A 21,510-nucleotide genomic window follows, 5' to 3' on the forward strand; every position below is an offset into this window, starting at 1 on the left:
TTTTGCCCCAAATCTCGAGATACTTGACCTCATCCATCCTCCCTTCAATACGGTGCAGTCGTCCTTTCCCCTTTGCAGAAAAGCAACCCCAAAGTATGATGTTTCCCCCACCATGCTTCAAGGTTGGGACAGTGTTCTGGGGGTTGTACTCATCCTTCTTCCTCCTCCAAACACTGTGAATGGAGTCGATACCAAAAAGTTCTATTTTGGTCTTGTCTGACCACATGATCTTCTCCCATGCCTACTCTGGATCATCCAGATAGTCATTGGTGAACTTCAAACCGGCCTGGACATGGGCTGGTGTGACTAGGGGGACCTTGCTTGCCCTGAAGGATTTAAATCCTTGACGGCATAGTGTGTTACTAACAGTAATGTTTGAGACTGGTCCCAGCTCTCTTCAGGTCATTGACCAGGTCCTCCTTTGTGGCTCTGGGCTGATTCCTGACCTTTCTCAGAATCATCCTTACCCCATGAGGCGAAACTTTGCATGGAGCCACAAACCGAGGAAGATTGACAGTCATCTTGTGCTTCTTTCATTTTCTAATACTTGTGCCAACAGTTGTTACCTTCTCACCAAGCATCTTGCCTATTGTCCTGTAGCTCATTACAGCCTTGTGCAGGTCTACAATTCTGTCCCTGGTGTCCTTAGACAGCTCCTTGGTGTTGGCCATTGTGGAGAGTTTGGAGTGAGATTGAAAGACTCCTGTCCACACATTCAGTTATACAGGTAACGAGTTCAAACAGGTTAAATTAATAAAGGTAATGAGTAGGAGGGCTTCTTAATTAAGAACTAACAGGTCTTTCAGAGCAAGAATTCTTGCTGGTTAGTAGGCAATCATACTAATTGCATGCAATAAAATGCAATGTAATTACTTAAAAATCATACAATGTGATTTTCTGTTTTTTATTAAATTCTGTCTCTCACAGTTTAAGTGTACCTAAGAAAATTACAGACCTCTCCATTTTTTGTTGGTGGGAAAACTTGAAAAATCAGCAGTGTATCAAATACTTATTTTCCCCACTATACCTATACAGTGGCATGTAAAAGTTTGGGCACCCCAGTCAAAATTACTGTTATTGTGAAATGTCCTGTCCTAACACAGGAATCTGCTGTCTGAAATATTTAGTTATGTTTAATACATCTGCAGCAGCCATACTTTGTGTGTATTGAACTCGGTTGATACTGCTTATTGTTTAGCAACAACACCATCTGCTGGTGATTTTCATTTACTTTAAATTTGCAATGTATTCTGGGATTATCACAATGTATCTTGGTCTTGTTGACACTGAGGGAACAAGCAGCCATTTCCTGCATTCTCCTGGAAAGGCCACTCCACTCATTTCTTTCTTGTGCTACTTGCAAAGCAGCTTGCTCCCAAGCATATTTGGGAAGCCACGGTCTATATGTTACAATGCAGTGATGTTAGAAGTATGTTAATGTAGTAGATAGGTAATCACTACCTCGTATTAATACCTCATGTTATACTGTATTGTAGAATATCTATATCTATGCACTGTATGGTTATATGTTACTGAAATACCCCTGTTTCACCCTTTCCTGTCATACTCTGCACAGCCTCTTTTTCTTAAATAAGACAGGGGGTTTAGCTACATGTCTCACTGCACACCAGGCTATCTATTGTGAGGACAGTATATGAAAAGTTAAACAAGTTGAAGATGAAATGATCTCAAAAAGGGCTAACATTAAAGATGACACATTTCCTTTGTATTTTAGACAAATTTTTTTTTACATTTTAAAAATTCCAAAAAAGAAAATGGCCCGATGCAAATGTTTTGGCACCCTGCATGGTTAGTACCTAGTAGCACCCCCTTTTGAAAGTATCACAGCTTGTAAATGCTTTTTATAGCCAGCAAAGAGTCTTTCAATTCTTGTTTGATGGATTTTCATCCATTCTTCCTTGGAAAATCCTTCCAGTTCTGTGAGATTCCTGGGTCGTCTTGCATGCACTGCTATTTTGAGGTCTAGCCATAGATTTTCAATGACGTTCAGATCAGGGGACTGTGAGGGTTATTGTAAAACCTTCATCTTGCGCCTTTTGAGGTAGTCTTTTGTGGATTTTTGACGTTTGTTTAGAACCATTATCCGGATATTTGTAGAAGCCATCATCTTTTCAACTTCTGATTTTTTTTTTATAGATGGTGTTGTGTTTGCATCAAGAATTTGTTGAAATTTCATTGAATCCATTCTTCCCTCTACCCGTAAAATTTTCCCCGTGCCATTGGCTGCAACACAACCCCAAAGCATGATTGATCCACCCCCATGTCTACTGGTTGGCGAGATGTTCTTTTCCTTAAATTCTGTGCCCTTTTTTCTCCACACATACCTTTGATCATTGTGGCCAAAGAATTTTATTTCAACCTCCTAGGTCCACAGGACTTGTTTCCAAAATGCATCAGGCTTGTTTAGATGTTCTTTTGCATACTTCTGAAGCTGAATTTTATGGTGAGGCTGCAGGAGAGAGAGGCCCATTTTTGCAAGTTTTAAAAAGCAAAAACTGACTAATATAATAAATATATGTATAATTTTTGTTGCCTAAAATACAATCGAAATGTGTCATGTTTGATGTTAGGCCTTGCAGAGATCATTTCATCTTTAGCACGGTGGTTCAGTGGTTAGCACTGTAGTCTTGCAGCTCTGGGGTCCTGGGTTGAAATCCCACCAAGGACAACATCTGCAAGGAATTTGTATGTTCCCCCCGTGTTTACGTGGGTTTCCTCCGAGTTCTCTGGTTTCCTCCCACAATCCAAAGACAAACTGATAGGGAATTTAGATTGTGAGCCCCAATAAGGACAGTGCCCATAATGTCTGTAAAGCGTTGTGGAATTAATTGCTCAACTGTTCACATGCCACTGTATATATAGTAAACCTGACCAATAAAGGAAAACTAACATACAGAAGAGTTTAAAAAAAAATTCAAAATTCATGTACGTTTTTTCTATCGCTTTAATAATCAAATGATTTTTATATCAATTTTCATCATACACAGACCTTAATTTTTATACTTTTTTTTTTTTGCCAATTATCAGGAAATACTGGTGGGAAAATAAAGGAAATACCTGATTTTCACATTTTTATGACCACTTAAATAAATTTTAAAGTTTGTTCTCCTTTCTGTAACAATTATATATCGGACACATTTTTTAATTTTATTTTTTTGATGGGGCAGGACTAGCAACAATTAAGATTAACAACGTTTTTTATTTTTTAAGTTAACTACTTTTTATTTATTTATTTTCCCCTGTAAATGGGTCTGGGTCTGGCAGCTCTCTCCCCTCTTCCACATCATACTATGTAGCTGCTATTCTATGCTGTCACATTTTAGAACATCAATGCAGAGAACACCCACCGCCCAGATGTTTTAAGTCTATGAGCGTTCCGCACATAGTTAAAGAGAATAAATCATATGCACGCTTTAAATGTTGTCTTACCATGACTTGTTGGTGATGTTGAGTAGGTATCTTTTGTGGCTGCGGCACTATAGTTTTTTGAAACAAATGGCCTATCATGTGATGCAGACTCTAATATTTCATTTGCAGGTTCCATGCTTCCATCTAACCTATTAAGAGAAAAAAAAATAGTAACATTGCAAAAATATAACAAACCTACAAGACAATAGCACGTTTTCCGAATTTTTCACATGTATGAATTTTTCCGTCTTTCTCAGGACAATATTGAACTGTTTGGTTCCCTTATCTTGCTTGATTTCCCCACCCCCTCCCATGCTGTTATGAGGTACCATAAAGACAAACAATGTTCACATGTAAATGCTGTGCATCCCGCAGCACTCTGATTGAACAGTGATTCATTAAAGTCAATTCTGCAATTCACATGTGCAACTTGAGACATTACTTTAGTCTGATTCTTGAAGAAATCTCCCTGAAGTCCATGAGACCATAAAAAATGAAATGCTCTAGGACACAATTTAGATAAAAAAATGTTTTTCCTTTTTATTACAACCTAATATTATTTTACATATTCTATATTGTCTTTGGTGTTTTATTCTATTATACAAGTTCGAGTGCTCCTATCTAGATTTTTTTTTTTGTCTGTGCAGTGCGGGGATTTTTTGTTTAATGACTGGTATTAATTTTGCCTTTAGGTTCAGTTGTGTGAGAGACAACAAACCGAGTTTTACTTACGCTTCCTAGGTCCGACACTGATCCTCCATTGGTCTCTGTTGATTTGTTCCAGTGATGTCACGTGACTGCACAGCAGCCAATCACTGAACTCAGCAGCTTGAGCTCTCTACATCACCGGAGCCGTTAAGCTAAATGACTGGAGGCAGCATTCTCGACGCGACGCCACCACTGCAGCTAATTAACAGAGAACTTGGGCAAAGCTGCACTGAACCCAAAATGTGCAAGTAAAACTCAGTTATTTTACACATAACTGAGTTTAGAAGTAAACGTTTTCTTAAAGGGAACAACTCCTTTAACCCAGTCACCCCCAAGCCTGTTTTCACCTTCCTGATGGGCCAATTTTTTCAATTCTGACCAGTGTCCCTGTATAAAGTAATAACTCTGGAACGCTTCAACATATCCCAGTGCTTGAGATGTTTTTTTCCTGACACGTTGTACTTCATGTTAGTGGACATTTTGGTCGATAAGATTTGCATTTATTTATGAGCATATTGGAAATTTCACAATTTTTTTTTTTGTTGTTGCAATTTTCAAACTTTGAATTTTTATGCCTTTAACCCCCTCCAGACATGCAATATACATATACGGCGCTGAGGGAGCTGCGTTCTCGCAAACCGCTGTATATACACTGCGTGACTATTGCATGGGCTCACTGAGACCCGTCGTGATCAAGTGCAGGTTTCAGCTCTATATGAGAGCTGACACCCTTCAGCAATGCACAGAATCATTGCTAGCACGGATCGCAGGCGTTTAACCTCTCTGATGCCGCTGTCATAAGTGACAGCGACATCGCGGAGCATCGCAGAGGGCGTGAGCTCCTCGTCAGCTTCCATCGGCACAATGATGTTCTGATGGTCTCTATGGTGACCCCGGGCTGCAAGATGGCCGCGGGTTCCTTCAGGGAAAGAGTCCTGTGAGCTCCTGCTCAGTGCAGGAGCAGACTCTCCTGCCTGGCTGTCAGACGCTGCTCTTATGACCTGCAGTACAGAAGCATTGCAGAGTATCAGATCAGCGATCAGTCAGTTTAAAGAAATGTAAAAAAAAAAAAAGTTATTAAATTGTAAATAAAAAAAAATCCCCAAAGAATATAAAAAATAAAATATTAATCTAATACATACATTTATGTAAAAAAAATTAAAAAAGAGAAGTACACATTTTGGTATCACCGGAACCTATAAAACTGTCCCACTAGTTATCCCCTTCAGTGAACACCGTATAAAAAAAACCCAAACTATTCTTTTCCATCATACCGCCGGACAAAAAGTGCACTAAAAATGCGATCAAAGACTAATGTAAATAAAAATGGTACAGCTGAAAAAGTCATAATGTCATGCAAAAAACAAGCAGCCATAAAGCTCCGTGAGCAGAAAATAAGAGTTATAGCTCTCAGAATAAAGTGATGCAAAAATAATTATTTTTTTTCTATATAAGTTTTTATTGTGTAAAAGCAACAAAACTAAAAAAAAAAACATCTAAATATGGTATTGCTGCAAATCCTACTGACCCGAAGAATAAAGCTGTCTTATTCAATTTTACCACACGCGGAACATAAAAAAAAAAAAACTGAATAAAAAACAATTCCTGAATTGCTGTTTTTTGCTCATTCTGTCTCCCAAAAATCGAAATAGAAACCCATCAAAAAATGTCATGTGACCGTCAACTGGTCCTGCAAAAAAACGAGCTCTCACATGACACTGTCAGCTGAAATTTGGAAAAATTATAGCTGTCTAAATATGGGGATGCAAAAACTTGTTTTTGCAATAAAAAGCGTCTTTTAGTATGTGCCAAGCATAAAAACCCAATATAAATCTGGTATCGCTGTAATCGCACCGACCGCACGAGGAACAGCGTAAAAAATAAATAAATAAAACAAAACTCTTCACCTGCTGTTGTTTTGTTCATTCTGCCTCCCAAAGATCTCAGTAACACTCGGCTCACATTTATCCTGCGCTCTACGCTGAGCGCTTACACCGGTGTTTCTGTGTAAATCTCTGAAATACACGATTCAGACAGAAACCGGGACCAGATCTGTTTACTTAACACATATGCATCAATGTTAGCCCCAACATCTACTTACTGTACAGTAGGTAACCTGTCAAGTTTTTTATATCCACAGGATTAGATTATATTAGATTAGATATTACCAAATCTACAATTTATCTGCCTTCTCTATCTAGGTTACCAAGGTGTCACAACCATCTCGCCTAACTCTTACTACTTTTACTGACCTCCTACACGCTTCTAGGTGGTTCATGGACACCGTCCTGACAATCAGATACTGACATTTATAACTACTGGGTCTAATCACCTAGATCACCTAGACCTCATCCTCTTATTTCTCTTTTCAGCATCCTCCTTAGGGGGTTCACAACACCCTACGGGACCGCTACACTACATCCGGAATTTAGACCCGGTCCAGGTATAAACACTGAGTCCCAGATCTAATTAACTTGAATACAACTAAAACTCTATTTTTACCTTCTTCTCTTTTATTCAAGGGATGACCACTACCCCAATCTAAACTCTTCAGCATTCCAAACAGGCATCCAAGTGACCTAGCTACTAACATCTACCCGATCCAAAGCAGGACTCAGTCCCTGGAAACAGGACCATCCTCAACACCCTCCTCCCCCTACTTTTATTTTTTATTGCATGTTATTTTAACCTTAATAAATTATTTCTATTTTTAACCATTACCCATGCCTTTATAACTCATTCTTAGTCCAGCGCAAATTACCTTAATTTTATTTCTTGTTTAATATCTATACTGGATATTTTATTGGCACTTAGTGGCTAGTGTCCCAATTTGCAGCAGGACTATTTGACTATCTACCAGCGCCACTGTTCTCCTCATTGAAGCCGTTATATTATACAGTATAATGGGCCCCGCACAGTCCTCCATACAGTATAATGGGCCCCGCACAGTCCTCCATACAGTATAATGGGCCCCGCACAGTCCTCCATACAGTATAATGGGCCCCACACAGTGATCCATACAGTATAATGGGCCCCACACAGTGATCCATACAGAATAATGGCCCCACACAGTGATCCATACAGAATAATGGCCCCACATAGTGCTCCATACAGAATAATGGCCCCACATAGTGCTCCATACAGAATAATGGCCCCACATAGTGCTCCATACAGAATAATGGCCCCACATAGTGCTCCATACAGAATAATGGCCCCACATAGTGCTCCATACAGAATAATGGCCCCACATAGTGCTCCATACAGAATAATGGCCCCACATAGTGCTCCATACAGAATAATGGCCCGATATAGTCCTCCATACAGTATAATGTGCACCACACAGTCCTCCATACTGTATAGTGGGCCCCACACAGTCCTCCATACTGTATAGTGGGCCCCACATAGTGCTCCATACAGAATAATGGCCCCACATAGTGCTCCATACAGAATAATGGCCCCACATAGTGCTCCATACAGAATAATGGCCCCACATAGTGCTCCATACAGAATAATGTGCACCACACAGTCCCCCATACTGTATAGTGGGCCCCACATAGTGCTCCATACAGAATAATGGGCCCCACATAGTGCTCCATACAGAAAAATGGCCCCACATAGTGCTCTGTACAGAATAATGGCCCCCACATAGTCCTCCATAGAGCATGATGGGCCCACATAGGGGTGATAGTTCTGGTGTCGCGGGTCAAATCTAATCACCCTGCGGGCCAGAGTTTAATATGTGTGCCCTATATGTAATCGGAAAATACTTTTCAGGCACAGAGCAAACCTCAGAAGATAAGGAGCGCCATGTTATAGTGCAGATTTTACTGTTATGGTTTGCAGGTGCCATGACCCACCAGAAGAACCCCTGAAGTGCCAGAACAACAACAAAAAAACCCTTAAATGACCTCATTTTACAAACTACACCTCTCAGTGAATTCATCTAGGGGTGCAGTGATCATATTGACAAAACAGATGGGTCACAGAATTTTATACCATTGGGCAGTGAAGAAAAAATAAATACTTTTTATCACAAGATTTTTTTCCCCCAGATTTTACATTTTCACACAGGGAAATGGGAAAAAAAAAAAAAAAGCACCAAAACTTGTCACGCAATTTCTGCTGAACGTGGCAATATCCCATATGTGGATGTACAGTACTGCTTAGCCACACGGCGAGACTCGGTGAGACAGAGCGCTATGTGCCTCTTGGAGCACAAATTTTCCTAGAATAGTTTGCGGACTCCATATACAGAGCTAAGTGCTAGAAGAGCAAAAAAAACACCTCAAGTGACCCTATTTTGGAAATTATACCCCTTTGGGAATTTATCTACAGGTGTAGTGTCGATTTGGACTGCATGGGTGTTTTCCAGAAACGAGCAGCAGTCGATGTTGCTGAGTGAAAATTGTAAATCGGCCATTGTAGTGCCAGTACATTATGCCCAGTTAATGTAGCTGCATACATGCATCCGTAAATAAGCGGGCTCTCATAGCTATAGAAATGACAAACATGTGAACGCTAAGTGTGGTTTAGGCACACTGGGGCTCAGAAGGGAGAGGTGCATTTGAATGCACCACCAAAAGCAAATTCCTGAATTGCTGGACTTTGTTCATTCTGCCTCCCAAAAAACAGAATAGAAAGCAATCAAAAAAAGTTGTGACCGAAAATGCTACCCATAAAAACCAACTCATCCCGCAAAAAACAAGCCGTTGCGTAACTCTGTAGGCAGATAAATAGGAAAATTATAGCTCTCAAATATGGCGATGCAAAAACTTTGGTTTGCAAAAAAAAACCATCTTTTAGTGTGTGACAGCAGCCAAAAAGAAAAAACTATATAAATCTGATATTTAAAGAATCTACGCTGAATGCTTACATCGGGGTTTCACTGTAAATCTCTGAAATACGTGATTCAGACAGAACCCCCGGCGGAAGATTCTCTGGCCTATGATCCGTTGGTGTCCATCTTTTTAGGTGTGCATAAAAGTGCCGTCGGAAAAAAGTTTTGTGCATTTCTGAAAATAAGGACACCACTAGACAGAGGCCAGATGGAGTCCAGAGTAATTCTGCTACCCCATTAGAGAATTGATGCATTGGGAGTTTCATATGAATCATATCATTCAGAGATTTAGATGATTTAAGTGCTCAGCATGGAGCGCCGGATAAATGTGATCCAAAATGTCATTTAAAATGTTCCCAATAAAAGCTTCAAATCAATCCACAAAAAAGCACCCGCTCAGGTCCATGTTAATGGCCTTCCAAGGTACTGGTAGTACAAAGATTCTGGAAAAGCGCTATGGCTCCTCATCACCAAAAATAAATTCAGCAAATTCTGAATTCCCAAATCCAAATGCCCCCTCCCTTCTGAGCCCCAGTATGCCTTAACCACATTTAGCATCCACAGTTTTGGCATTCCTGTAGCAATAATAATCTATATTTTTATGTAGCGCCAACATTCTGCAGCGCTTTACATACATTATCATGGCTGTCCCCATTGGGGCTCACAATCTAAATTCCCTATCAGTATGTCTTTGGAGTGTGGGAGGAAACCCATGGAAACTCCTTGCAGATTGCTTCTGGAAAACACCCATGGAGTCCAAATCGTCGCATCTGTATATAAATTACAAAATGGGGTCACTTGAGGGGGGATTCTAATATTTTAGCACCTAGGGGCTCTGTATATGGAGTCCACAAACTATTCTAGGAAAATCTAAGAAGAAAATTGTGCTCCATGCCTCCCAAGTCTCGTTCGTTGTGTGGTTAAGAAGTACTGTACAGTCACATATGGGGTATTTTAACAGCAGAAATTGTGGGACAATTTCTGGTGTAATTTTTAACCATTTCCCAGTGTGAAAATGTAAAATCTGGGGCTAAAAAAAAATTTTAGTGGTAAAAAATACAATAATCTTTTCTTCACTGCCCAATGGTATAAAATTCTGTGACACACATGGTGTCAATATGATCAATACACCCCTAGATGAATTCATTGAGGGGTGTAGTTTGTAAAATGGGGTCTCTTGTGTGTGTGTGTGGGGGGGGGTTCTGAACACCAATGTGGTGCTTCTTCCCTTCTGAACTTTGCACGGTGCCTCAAAAGAATACAAATTCTAACAGTCTATTCAGTAGGACTATCAGCTGTGTATCCACCAGACTTCTGCACAAACCCAACTGATGGTCCCAACCCAATTTATAAGGCCAGAAATCCCACTTATTAAACCTGACAGGGCACACCTGTGAAGTGAAAACCATTTCCGGTGACTACCTTTTGAAGCTCATCAAGAGAATGCCAAGAGTGTGCAAAGCAGTCATCAAAGCAAAAGGTGGCTACTTTGAAAAACCTAGAATATAAGACATATTTTCAGTTGTTTCACACTTATTTGTTAAGTATATAATTCCACATGTGTTAATTCATAGTTTTGATGCCTTCAGTGTGAATGTACAATTTTCATAGTCATGAAAATACAGAAAAATCTTTAAATGAGGTGTGTCCAAACTTTTGGTCTGTACTTATGTGCATTCCAGCCCTTGGAACGCAGGGCTCAAGGCATCACATCCGGCGCTCCCGGGAAAGGCACCTGCGTTCCACTTATTTGGAACGTATAGTGCTCACAGCTACGCAGCCGCGCAAAGGTTGATGCGCCCCATAGTCAAAGACATCAGAAGGGGGCAAAGCCCCGCCAAAAGGCCGCAACATATGTATGCATAGATGAACAATCAGCAGACAGGCCAGCAGATATAGACACTTTACCTATCACTTATGGAAGATTTAGAAATGTCACTCCAATAACACATCACAAGCAAGAGGAGGTATGTATAGAAAGACAGGGAGCACTAAATATATACCAACATGATTTTATTATACATCAAGACCGGACAAACATGCAGAGTTAAAAACATTAAAAAAGCACAACGCTTAGATACAACAATGAACCTCATCGAAGTATATTAGTGGTCAAGACCTCAAAAAATGTCTCCAATAAGCACATTTACATATTCATATAAATCCATATATATAAACCCCTCTCCTATCTGAAACACCGTTCGTTAGTGCAACCCAAGAGTTGCGGTCTTCTTAGCCTCCTGGGTGTACATGGGTACACGGTCACCTCTAGCTTACAGGTCTTATCTAAGGATCTTATAATGCTGGTACAGGGATAATCATCTCCCTCCCATCCTCTCTTGGTAAATTGTGCATTTCTCTATGAATAGTACCGATAGCATTTTCTATCAAAGAAACATATTTATTTATTTCTTTAAGTATTGCTTGCACTAACTATCGGTGTTTCTGATAGGAGAGGGGTTTATACATATGGATTTATATGAATATGTAAATGTGCTTACTGGTGACATTTTTTGAGGTCTTGACCACTAATATACTTCGATGAGGTTCATTGTTGTATCTAAGCGTTGTGCTTTTTAAATGTTTTTAACTCTGCATGTTTGTCCGGTCTTGATGTATAATAAAATCATGTTGGTATATATTTAGTGCTCCCTGACTTTCTATACATACCTCCTCTTGCTTGTGATGTGTTATTAGTCTTGTTCTGAGTATCTGACGAGTTGAGCAATACTTTGTACTTTCGATGGTGCCCTCCTCTTCCTTTGACTTTCAGAAATGTCACTCTATAGATCACAATACTCAAGGAAGAGACCCAAAAAGGATACAAATTTGATAAAGATTTTTTATAATTTATAAACCCCCTAAACAATATGGCTTGATAGCACGGAAAAATGAAATTAGCTTAAATTGGGGGTTTATTTTATCCATATAAAAATATGATGTACATAAAGGTAAACCTGATGGACCGGGAAGGAGAATATACATGATGTAAAGATAAATCAAGATGTGGGTGTCCCAAGCATAGGACAACCCATAAATCATGACAGGTCAGCAATCAATTTATGGTCCAAAACTGGGCCTGAGTGATGTACCAGAAAATCCCTCAGAACAAGACAACAAACCATTAAGGAGAACCTATAAGAAAGGGGCATATGACAGCTGTTCATTAATGCCTTTCAGTGTGATACTATTCAGTCTAAATATCCATTCGCATTCCTTCTGGAGTACTCGTTTGTCATGATCTCCCTTTCTAGCATTATGTCTTACTTTTTCCAAAATGTTAAATGAAACCGCTTTTACATTGCCATAATGAACCCCATTCATGTGTGTCACCAGTGGTGTACCTCTCTCATGGCGTATGTCCCCTAGGTGTTCTCCCACTCTACGTCTAAATTCTCTACATGTCTTCCCAACATAATCAAGCGGACAAGAGCAGGTGGCCTTGTAGATGACACTATCCGTTTTACAATTACAGAAGTCCCTTATAAAGAACCTCTTACCAGTCGAAGCACTAACAAACGACTTTCCTGGGCTCATCCGTTCAAACATCTTGCAATGATTGCATTGAAAAAACCCACAGACCTTTCTGTCAAGCCAAAATCCCCATCCCAGATTGTTTTTGATAAAAGCTATGGACCAGTCGATCCTTCAAGGATCATCCCTTTCTAAATGTCACACTCGGCGATGTGGAAATAGCACCCTTTAAATCCGGGTCGGATACCAAAATATCCCAGTGTCTCCTGAGAATCGCAAAGACCTGTTCATTTTTATTATCAAAGGTTCCTATTAATCTAGATATATCATTCCCCGCTCTCGGATGACCCTCAAGAAGGGAGTCTCTCTTAAATTTCATCGTGTGATCACACGCTTGATTCAAGATGTGTTGGATAGCCCCTCTCCTTAAATCTATATTTCAAATCAGAGGATTGCCTACGATAGTCGCCTATATCAGAACAATTTCTCCTAACCTGAAGGAATTGGCCCCTTGGTATCCCTCTTCTCAATGCCATAGGGTGGTGGCTGTCCCACCATAGGAAACTGTTAGTCGCTGTTGGCTTACGGTGTGTGATCGTTTGTAGACGTCCTCGTTCATCTTTGATAATCATCAGATTCAGAAAAGATAATCTTACAAATTCTGTGAAATAAGCTGATGACCCTGTCCACAAAATAAAAATATCATCTATGTATCTGACCCACAACGTGATCTTTTCTTGCCACCACATCTCTTCCCCAAAGATATGGGTTTCCTCCCACCAACCCAGGAAGATATTAGCATACGAGGGGGCACAAGGGCTCTCCATCGCAGTACCCATGAGCTGGTGGAAGTATTCACCATTAAAGAGGAAGCAGTTGTGGGTCAGTACATAATCAAGAAGGTTAAGCAGAAAATTATTGTGTTTTTCACACTCCTCCACTGCTCTGGATCTGAGATAGTATTTAATAGCTTGTAGGCCCACCCCATGTGGTATGTTGCTATATAATACTTCTACATCTCTTGACGCTAGGATGGTATCTGCATCAATATGGATCCCCTCAAGTTTTTTAAGAAGATCAGTTGTATCTCTAATGTATGATAGTAGCATTGTTTCATAGGGGCGTAAAATACGATCAAGATAAATACCACTGTTTTGTGTCAAGCTATCAACACCTGAGACTATTGGGCGTCCTTTGAGTGGACAGAGTAACCGGAAAAGTTGGACATAGAAAATCATATTCATTCTTGGACACAAGATGTTCATTCAAAGCCTGGTCCAGAATTGCCAAAAGTGGTTTCTTATATTCAGTTAGGGGACCCCCAGGGAGATTCTCATATAGAATACTTATGGACAAGGATACATAACACATCGTAAGATATTGTTCGTGGTCCATTATGACAATATTCCCGCCCTTATCCGAGGTCTTAAAAATCAGATGTTTATTTTCCTCTAAGGACCTAAGGGATTCCTCCTCAGCTGTCAAATTAGATCCTGTACCCCCAAACACTAGAAATCTTACGTAAGTCCCTTTCCACCAGATTGATAAATATATCCACACTAGAGAAGTCACCAGATGGTGGCATCTTTTTACTCTTATTTTTCAAGTTTGTGAAAGGTCCTGTACCTCTATCCCTCATGCTTTCTCTTTCCAGATGTACCAGGATATTTAGATTTTCAAAGTCGTCCTCAGATAGACCAAGAGCTTTGCATTCTTCCCTAATTGCACCACAATCCGATGCAATCTAAGGCATATAATATAAAGGACAATTAGGTGGTGCAATTAGGATTATATTCTAGGGCGAGCCAGGATATATAGGGAGAGCCGACTTGGAGCGGTGGCGCCAAAATTGCCAACTTTAATTAGGGTGCCAACCTCCGCAGATAGGCAGGAATCAGCATATAGGTGGTAATTTAGGGCCTGGTCAGTGGTATATTTAGTGTAGAGGTCTATGTAAGAGTGATCCTATTTGTTTGTTTTAATTATGCACTACAATCACTTTGTTCACTGGGTTGCACTTATCCTTGTGAGGTACTGAAAGACTCGCTAGATGATTCTATATAATCCTTTCTATCTATATAAAGGGGGCGATTACTTGATTATGATATACTAGCTGTGAGATATCCCCTTCTTTTTGCCAATTAGGGCTCTATGGAATTTGACTAATAGTGTCCAGTACCTTTGATGTGGTTTCACATTAATGTGTGTGTTTGTCCGCTTTTTAAAGAGATTTTTCTGATTAAAAGTGTTTTTTTTACTCTGAGGTTACATGTTAGCCACGTTTTTTCCTCGAACAGTGGTATTATAATATAAAAATTACCCTACTAACTTCCTAACAAAAAAATGATATTTCACAAATGATGCAGATGTAGTGTAGACATGTGGTAAATGTCATTAACTATTTTGTGACATAACTCTCTCATTTAAGAGCATAAAACTTAAAAGTTTGAAAATTGCTAAATTTTTGCCAAATTTCCGATATTTTCACAAATAAACACAAGTCATATAGAACAAATTTTACCACTTTCATGAAGTACAATGTCACAAAAAAAACAGTCTCAGAATCAGTGGGATCCGTTAAAGCTTTTCAGAGTTATTACCTCATAAAGTGACAGTGGTCAGAATTGTAAAATTTGCCCTGGTCATGAAGATGAAAACAGGCGTGGGGTTAAAGGAGTTAAGGTGCATTAAAAGAGATAAAACCCATTTTTGCAATGTACTATTACCCCACATCTTGATTATGGGATTCAGTTTTGGGCTCCACATTCTAAAAAGGATATTTTTAAAGCTGGAGAGGGTTCACAGGTGGGCAATTACTAAATGGGATGGAAGATCTTACAATGAGAAGTTAGAAGAAATTAAAGATGTTGTCCACCACTTTTTATAATGCCCCCAATGTATTTAAACTGTGCAGATAAGTGTTTTTGTAATTACTTTTCGTTGCCTTTATTGCCTGTGAGCGGCACTATCGCTGGCCGCTCACAGGCATCACGTGACCCCGGGCTGCAGCCGGCTCTGGCTTCCGCTGATATCACGTCAAGTCAGGATGAATGGAGGAGAAGGAAAGTACGCAGTGGATGCTGGGCTGTGACGTGGGGGGAAACCCCGCCAACAGGCCATCAATCACCGGGGAGTGCATCACTGAATCACGCCTCACTTGACGTGACATCAGTGGAAGCCAGAACCGGCTGCAGCCGTGTCACATGATGCCTGTGAGTGGCCAGCGATAGCGCAGCTCACAGGCAATAAAGGCAACGGAAAAGTAATTACAAAAACACTTATCTGCACAGTTTAAATACATTGGGGGCATTATAAAAAGTAGTGGACAACTTCTTTAAGCTTGATTAGCTAAGAAAAAAAAGACGTGTGGACAATACAAAGCAGTGGCACATAATTTATTTCTTCCAAGGACCCTCCAAAGAACCATGGGCTTCCATTAAGAGTGGAGGAAACGCAATTTAGATATCTAAATAGGAAAAAGTTCTTTACATGTAGAATACGCAGATTGAGGAATGCCCTACCACAAGAGGTAGTTATGACAGATATTCAGTCAGCATTTTGAAAAGGGTTGGATGCTTATAAGCTAGCAATAAAAAAAAATGTATATTTCATGGAAAAAGGTTGAAATTGATAGGTCTGTCTTTTTAATGTGACATTCAGTTCACTGATGAATAGAATTATATGCAGACAGAATTGCTCTCTCACTTGTGTTGTTTCATTAGTGTGCACTCTCCGCCCTCTTGTGGGTCAAGGTTGTAGATGTACAGGTAACCATCCGCAGCAGCAACTAGAAGTCGGGGGATCTTTTGAATTCTAAATATAAATTTTTAAGCATTAGAATCAAAACACAATAGAACACAATAAAGCACATTTATAAACTTATTTATATGCATCACATATATTAGGGCTCTGTTGCTAATTCCCCAATGATCACTACAACGAAGGGGCGTAAGTTAAGGGACGAGCCCCTTCAACTTTTGTTTACAGTTTTAAAAGAGGTTTTCCACCTTCAAAATAGTGGTCTCAAATGATAGCAAACATTTAAAGCAACCACCACAGTACTCCCCAATGTCCAGCATTGGCCCTCCTTTGTGCCAGTGTATTGACTGCAAAGGTGACGTCACGACAACAGCACACATCAACGCAACTGCCAATCACCGAACTCGGCGGCTTGTGCTGTCCACATCAGCAGAGACTATGAAGTACTCTGTAGTCGTGATGTCACCAGAATAACCAATACACAGAGTCCGGAGCAGAGGCAAAGAGTGGTCACTTGACCTCAGGTGACTTCTGTCTGTCATTTGAAATGTTACAATCATTCGGCCGGTACTTTTTGTAAAGTGAAAAAACCTTTTGAGCTTTCTCTGGGAGTTTTGAATGGGCTAGAGAAGGGAATAAAAAACGTGAGGCCATCAGACTGCATGTGGATCTCACAGATATACATTTGTGACATGTATCTATGGCATATTATGGGTTTATTTACATAAGAGGTAATTGCTTAAAGAGTAACTAAGCCTTCATTTTTTTATAACTTTGTCCAGCAGGAAAAATGTGAAACTGTGCAAACTATTTACTTTTTTTAAACTCTTTTTAACACACCAAGCATACATTTAATGCCATTTTAAATCAGAACAATCAATTCTGAATTTCTATATGTAACAAAAACATAATGAAGATGAATCAGGCTTCATGCATCAAATGTCTCAAGATTTATACAATTACGCCACTCAGAGTGAAATATAAATCATACAAATAAACAAAGATGAACAAGACTTACTTGACTCAGGATCTAGTTTCAGAGTTTAACGTATATTAAACCTTATTATTGTTATAACCTTAACCCACTATTTCAACCAGGTCTTGTTAGCCATAAGTGCTTGAGGAGTTCCTTCTCCTTCGCAGAGATCTATTTCCTGTTCCCCCACACCTTTCCAAACTTGCCTGGGCATTTCCTATTCTTATATGTGAAGTGTTCATATGAAAGCACCAAGTGTACCATTTCTATCCACGTGGAACGATTTGGAGGTCATCTATCTACCCATCGCATAGCTATCGTTTTCCTAGCTAGGAATAAAGACTCTCAGACATATACGAGAGCGCTGGGGCCACATTTCCTAGCTGAAAACACAAAAAAAAAAAAAGGTTCTATGGCAGTATTAATATTTAGAATTTCAAATTCTAGTATTTCTTCCCAAAAAGATCTAATAATTTGGTTCTCCCATATCATGTGCCATAGGAAGATGGATACATCTAGGGATACTGCTTTTCCCAGTCTATTTACCTTCACAACAATCAGAGGAGACCGGTGACTACCCTTTCACTGCCATCATCAGTACTCCAAATGTGTATGTTCTGATATCAATGCAGCTGAACGCAAATAAATTGTGGAAAAGCATGGAAGCCACTTGCATGCAATTATTTTTACAGGAATGAAGATAAATCTCTAATAAAGTGATAAGCAAAGTTTTATACATTTCCATGCCAGACAAAATTATTCTAAAAAATAAATTAAGTGCACAATGTAGTAATGCCAAATTTGTATAGACATATACGTTGCTTTACACTGCAATATAAGCACAAACCAAACATGTATCAAAAAAGAACAAACGGTTCTATTAATAGTTTAAAGCCCACAAGCAAAATGAGAAGTAAAATTACATTGCCAATGAACAGATGTTCCTGTGACCACAGAAAGGCAAGCGGACAGTTGCAAAAGCTCTGCCTTGGTTGAACATTTCAGTTACTTGAGAAGGCAAATAACTGGTGGAAGCCATTATAACTTTTCCAAAGTAACCCGTCCAGGTGGTTGGTTCTTCCGCAGGCCTATACAGCAGAAAAATATACTTGATGTAAGAATAAAATTCATTTTTAAAGGAGATGTACCTGTGTATACTGCTCTGTAACCATAAGAAAAGACAAATTGCTGTAGAGTATATACTGCCATTACCACATAGGCACGGAGATGAGTAACAACAGTATGAAAAAAAGCAGCGGTCTGGTATGTGTGCTTTTTTTTTTAATAAGTTTAAAAACATCATGTCTATTAAAGTGGTTAAAAGGAATTTTTTTTGTCCATATTTGTATTCTGGAAAAAAAAAATATATTTTTTAACTTTCTTCTTAACTTATCTATGGAATTTGAACTTGAGACCAATTATTTTAATGTACTGAAATACTTATGTATAGCATTATATTAAAATGACAATCTCCTATGAAGGCAAACCAGAGGCTAGGCTTCACAGCAGGACTAAAACAGCAGCAAATGGGGGTCTTCAGCAGGTCTTGGCTGCATTGACAACCCATCTGCACCCTGCGATTCAAAACACCAGCAATCATGCTATTTAACCACTTCGCGCCAGAGCCTGTTTTTGCCTTCGTGACCGGGCCAATTTTTTCAATTCTGACCACTGTCACTTTGAGGTAATTACTCTGGAACGCTTCAACGTATTCCCCTGATTCTGAGATTGTTTTTTCGTGACATATTGTACTTCATGATGGTGGTAAAATTTCTTCGATATAACTTGTGTTTATTTGTGAAAAAATCGGAAAATTTTGAAAATTTTGCAATTTTCAAACTTTGAATTTTCATGCCCTTAAATCAGAGAGATATGTCACACAAAATAGTTAATACATAACATTTCCCACATGTCTACTTTACATCAGCACAATTTTGGAACCAAAATTTTTTTTTGTTAGGGAGCTATAAGGGTTAAAAGTTGACCAGCGATTTCTCATTTTTCCAACAAAATTTACAAAAACATTTTTTTAGGGACCACATCATATTTGAAGTCACTTTGAGGGGTCTTTATGACAGAAAATACCCAAAAGTGACACCATTCTAAAAACTGCACCCCTCAAGGTGCTCAAAACCACATTCAAGAACTTTATTAACCCTTCAGGTGCTTCACAGGAATCTTTGGAATGTGGAAGAAAAAAATTAACATTTAACTTTTTTCACAAAAATGTTACTTTAGACCCAATTTTTTTTATTTTCACAGGGGTAACATGAAAAAATGGACCCCAAATTTTTTTGTGCAATTTCTCTTGAGCGTGCTGATACCCCATATGTGAGGGAAAACCACTGTTTGGGCGCACGGCAGGGTTCGGAAGGGAAGAAGCGCCATTAGACTTTTTGAATGTAAAATTTGTCTGAATAATTAGCAGACGCTATGTTGCGTTTGGAGAGCTCCTGATGTGCCTAAACAGTGGAAACCCCCCACAAGTGACACCATTTTGGAAACTAGACCCCTTAGGGAACTTATCTAGATGTGTGGTGAGCACCTTGAACCCCAAGGTGCTTCACAAAAGTTTATAATATTGAGCTGTAAAAATAAAATTTTCATTTTTCCCACAAAACCGTTTTTCATCCCTTAATTTTGCATTATCATAAGGGTAATAGGATAAATTGCACCATGAAATTTGTTATGCAATTTCTCCTGAACACGCTGATACCCCATATGTGGAGGCAAATTACTGTTTGGGCACATGGCAGGGTTTGAAAGGGAAGGAGCGCCATTTGACTTTTTGAATGTAAAATTTGTTTGAATAATTAGCGGACGCCATGTCACATTTGGGGAGCCCCTAATGTGCCTAAACAGTGGAAACCCCCCACAAGTGCCACCATTTTGGAAACTAGACCCCTTAGGGAACTTACAGTTATATGAAAGTTTGGGCACCCCTATTAATCTTAAGCTTAATGTTTTATAAAAATTGGTGTTTTTGCAACAGCTATTTCAGTTTGATATATGTAATAACTGTTGGACACAGTAATGTTTCTGCCTTGAAATGAGGTTTATTGTACTAACAGAAAATGTGCTATCTGCATTCAAACAAAATTTGACAGGTGCATAAGTATGGGCACCCTTATCATTTTCTTGTTTTAAATACTCCTACCTACTTTTACTGACTTACTAAAGCACTTTTTTTGGTTTTGTAACCTCATTGAGCTTTGAACTTCATAGCCAGGTGTATGCAATCATGAGAAAAGCTACTTAAAGTGGCCACTTGCAAGTTGATCTCCTGTTTGAATCTCCTCTGAAGAGTGGCATCATGGGCTCCTCAAAACAACTGTCAAATGATCTGAAAACAAAGATTATTCAACATAGTTGTTCAGGGGAAGGATACAAAAAGCTGTCTCAGAGATTTAACCTGTCAGTTTCCACTGTGAGGAACATAGTAAGGAAATGGAAGAACACAGGGACAGTTCTTGTTAAGGCCAGAAGGGGCAGGCCAAGAAAAACATCAGAAAGGCAGAGAAGAAGAATGGTGAGATCAGTCAAGGACAATCCTCAGACCACCTCCAGAGAGCTGCAGCATCAACTTGCTGCAGATGGTGTCACTGTGCATCGGTCAACTATACAACGCACTTTGCACAAGGAGAAGCTGTATGGGAGAGTGATGCGAAAGAAGCCGTTTCTGCAAGCACGCCACAAACAGAGTCGGCTGAGGTATGCAAAAGCACATTTGGAGAAGCCAATTTATTTTTGGAAGAAGGTCATGTGGACTGATGAAACCAAGATTGAGTTGTTTGGTCATACAAAAAGGCGTTATGCATGGCAGCAAAAAAACACAGCATTCCAAGAAAAACACTTGCTACCCACAGTAAAATTTGGTGGAGGTTCCATCATGCTTTGGGGCTGTGTGGCCAATGCCGGCACTGGGAATCTTGTTAAAGTTGAGGGACGCATGGATTCCACTCAGTATCAGCAGATTCTTGACAATAATGTTCAAGAATCAGTGATAAAGTTGAAGTTACGCAGGGGATGGATCTTTCAGCAAGACAATGATCCAAAACACCGCTCCAAATCTACTCAGGCATTCATGCAGAGGAACAATTACAATGTTCTGGAATGGCCATCCCAGACCCCAGACCTGAATATCATTGAACATCTGTGGGATCATTTGAAGAGGGCTGTCCATGCTCAGCGACCATCAAACTTAACTGAACTGGAATTGTTTTGTAAAGAGGAATGGTCAAAAATACCTTCATCCAGGATCCAGGAACTCATTAAAAGCTACAGGAAGCGACTAGATGCTGTTATTTTTGCAAAAGGAGGATCTACT

At 39.5% G+C, this 21,510-nt stretch overlaps 1 protein-coding gene across 2 annotated transcripts in view; it reads right to left on the reverse strand.

Annotated features, from left to right (window-relative positions):
- The window catches only part of WIPI2 (WD repeat domain, phosphoinositide interacting 2), a 124,747-nt gene that overhangs the window by 17,837 nt on the left and 85,400 nt on the right, over positions 1–21,510 (reverse strand). For both annotated transcript variants that reach the window (XM_073647825.1, XM_073647826.1), the window contains exons 9-11: positions 18,107–18,271; positions 16,154–16,261; positions 3,451–3,578 (exon numbers count right to left, since the gene is read on the reverse strand). In XM_073647825.1, the coding sequence (XP_073503926.1) occupies positions 3,451–3,578; positions 16,154–16,261; positions 18,107–18,271 (401 nt within the window). The remainder of the gene's footprint in view (positions 1–3,450; positions 3,579–16,153; positions 16,262–18,106; positions 18,272–21,510) is intronic.

The sequence above is a fragment of the Phyllobates terribilis genome, unplaced genomic scaffold (genome assembly GCF_046119375.1).
Source record: "Phyllobates terribilis strain yellow unplaced genomic scaffold, ASM4611937v1 Scaffold_9__5_contigs__length_417890890, whole genome shotgun sequence".
NCBI classification, from domain to species: Eukaryota; Metazoa; Chordata; class Amphibia; order Anura; family Dendrobatidae; genus Phyllobates; species Phyllobates terribilis.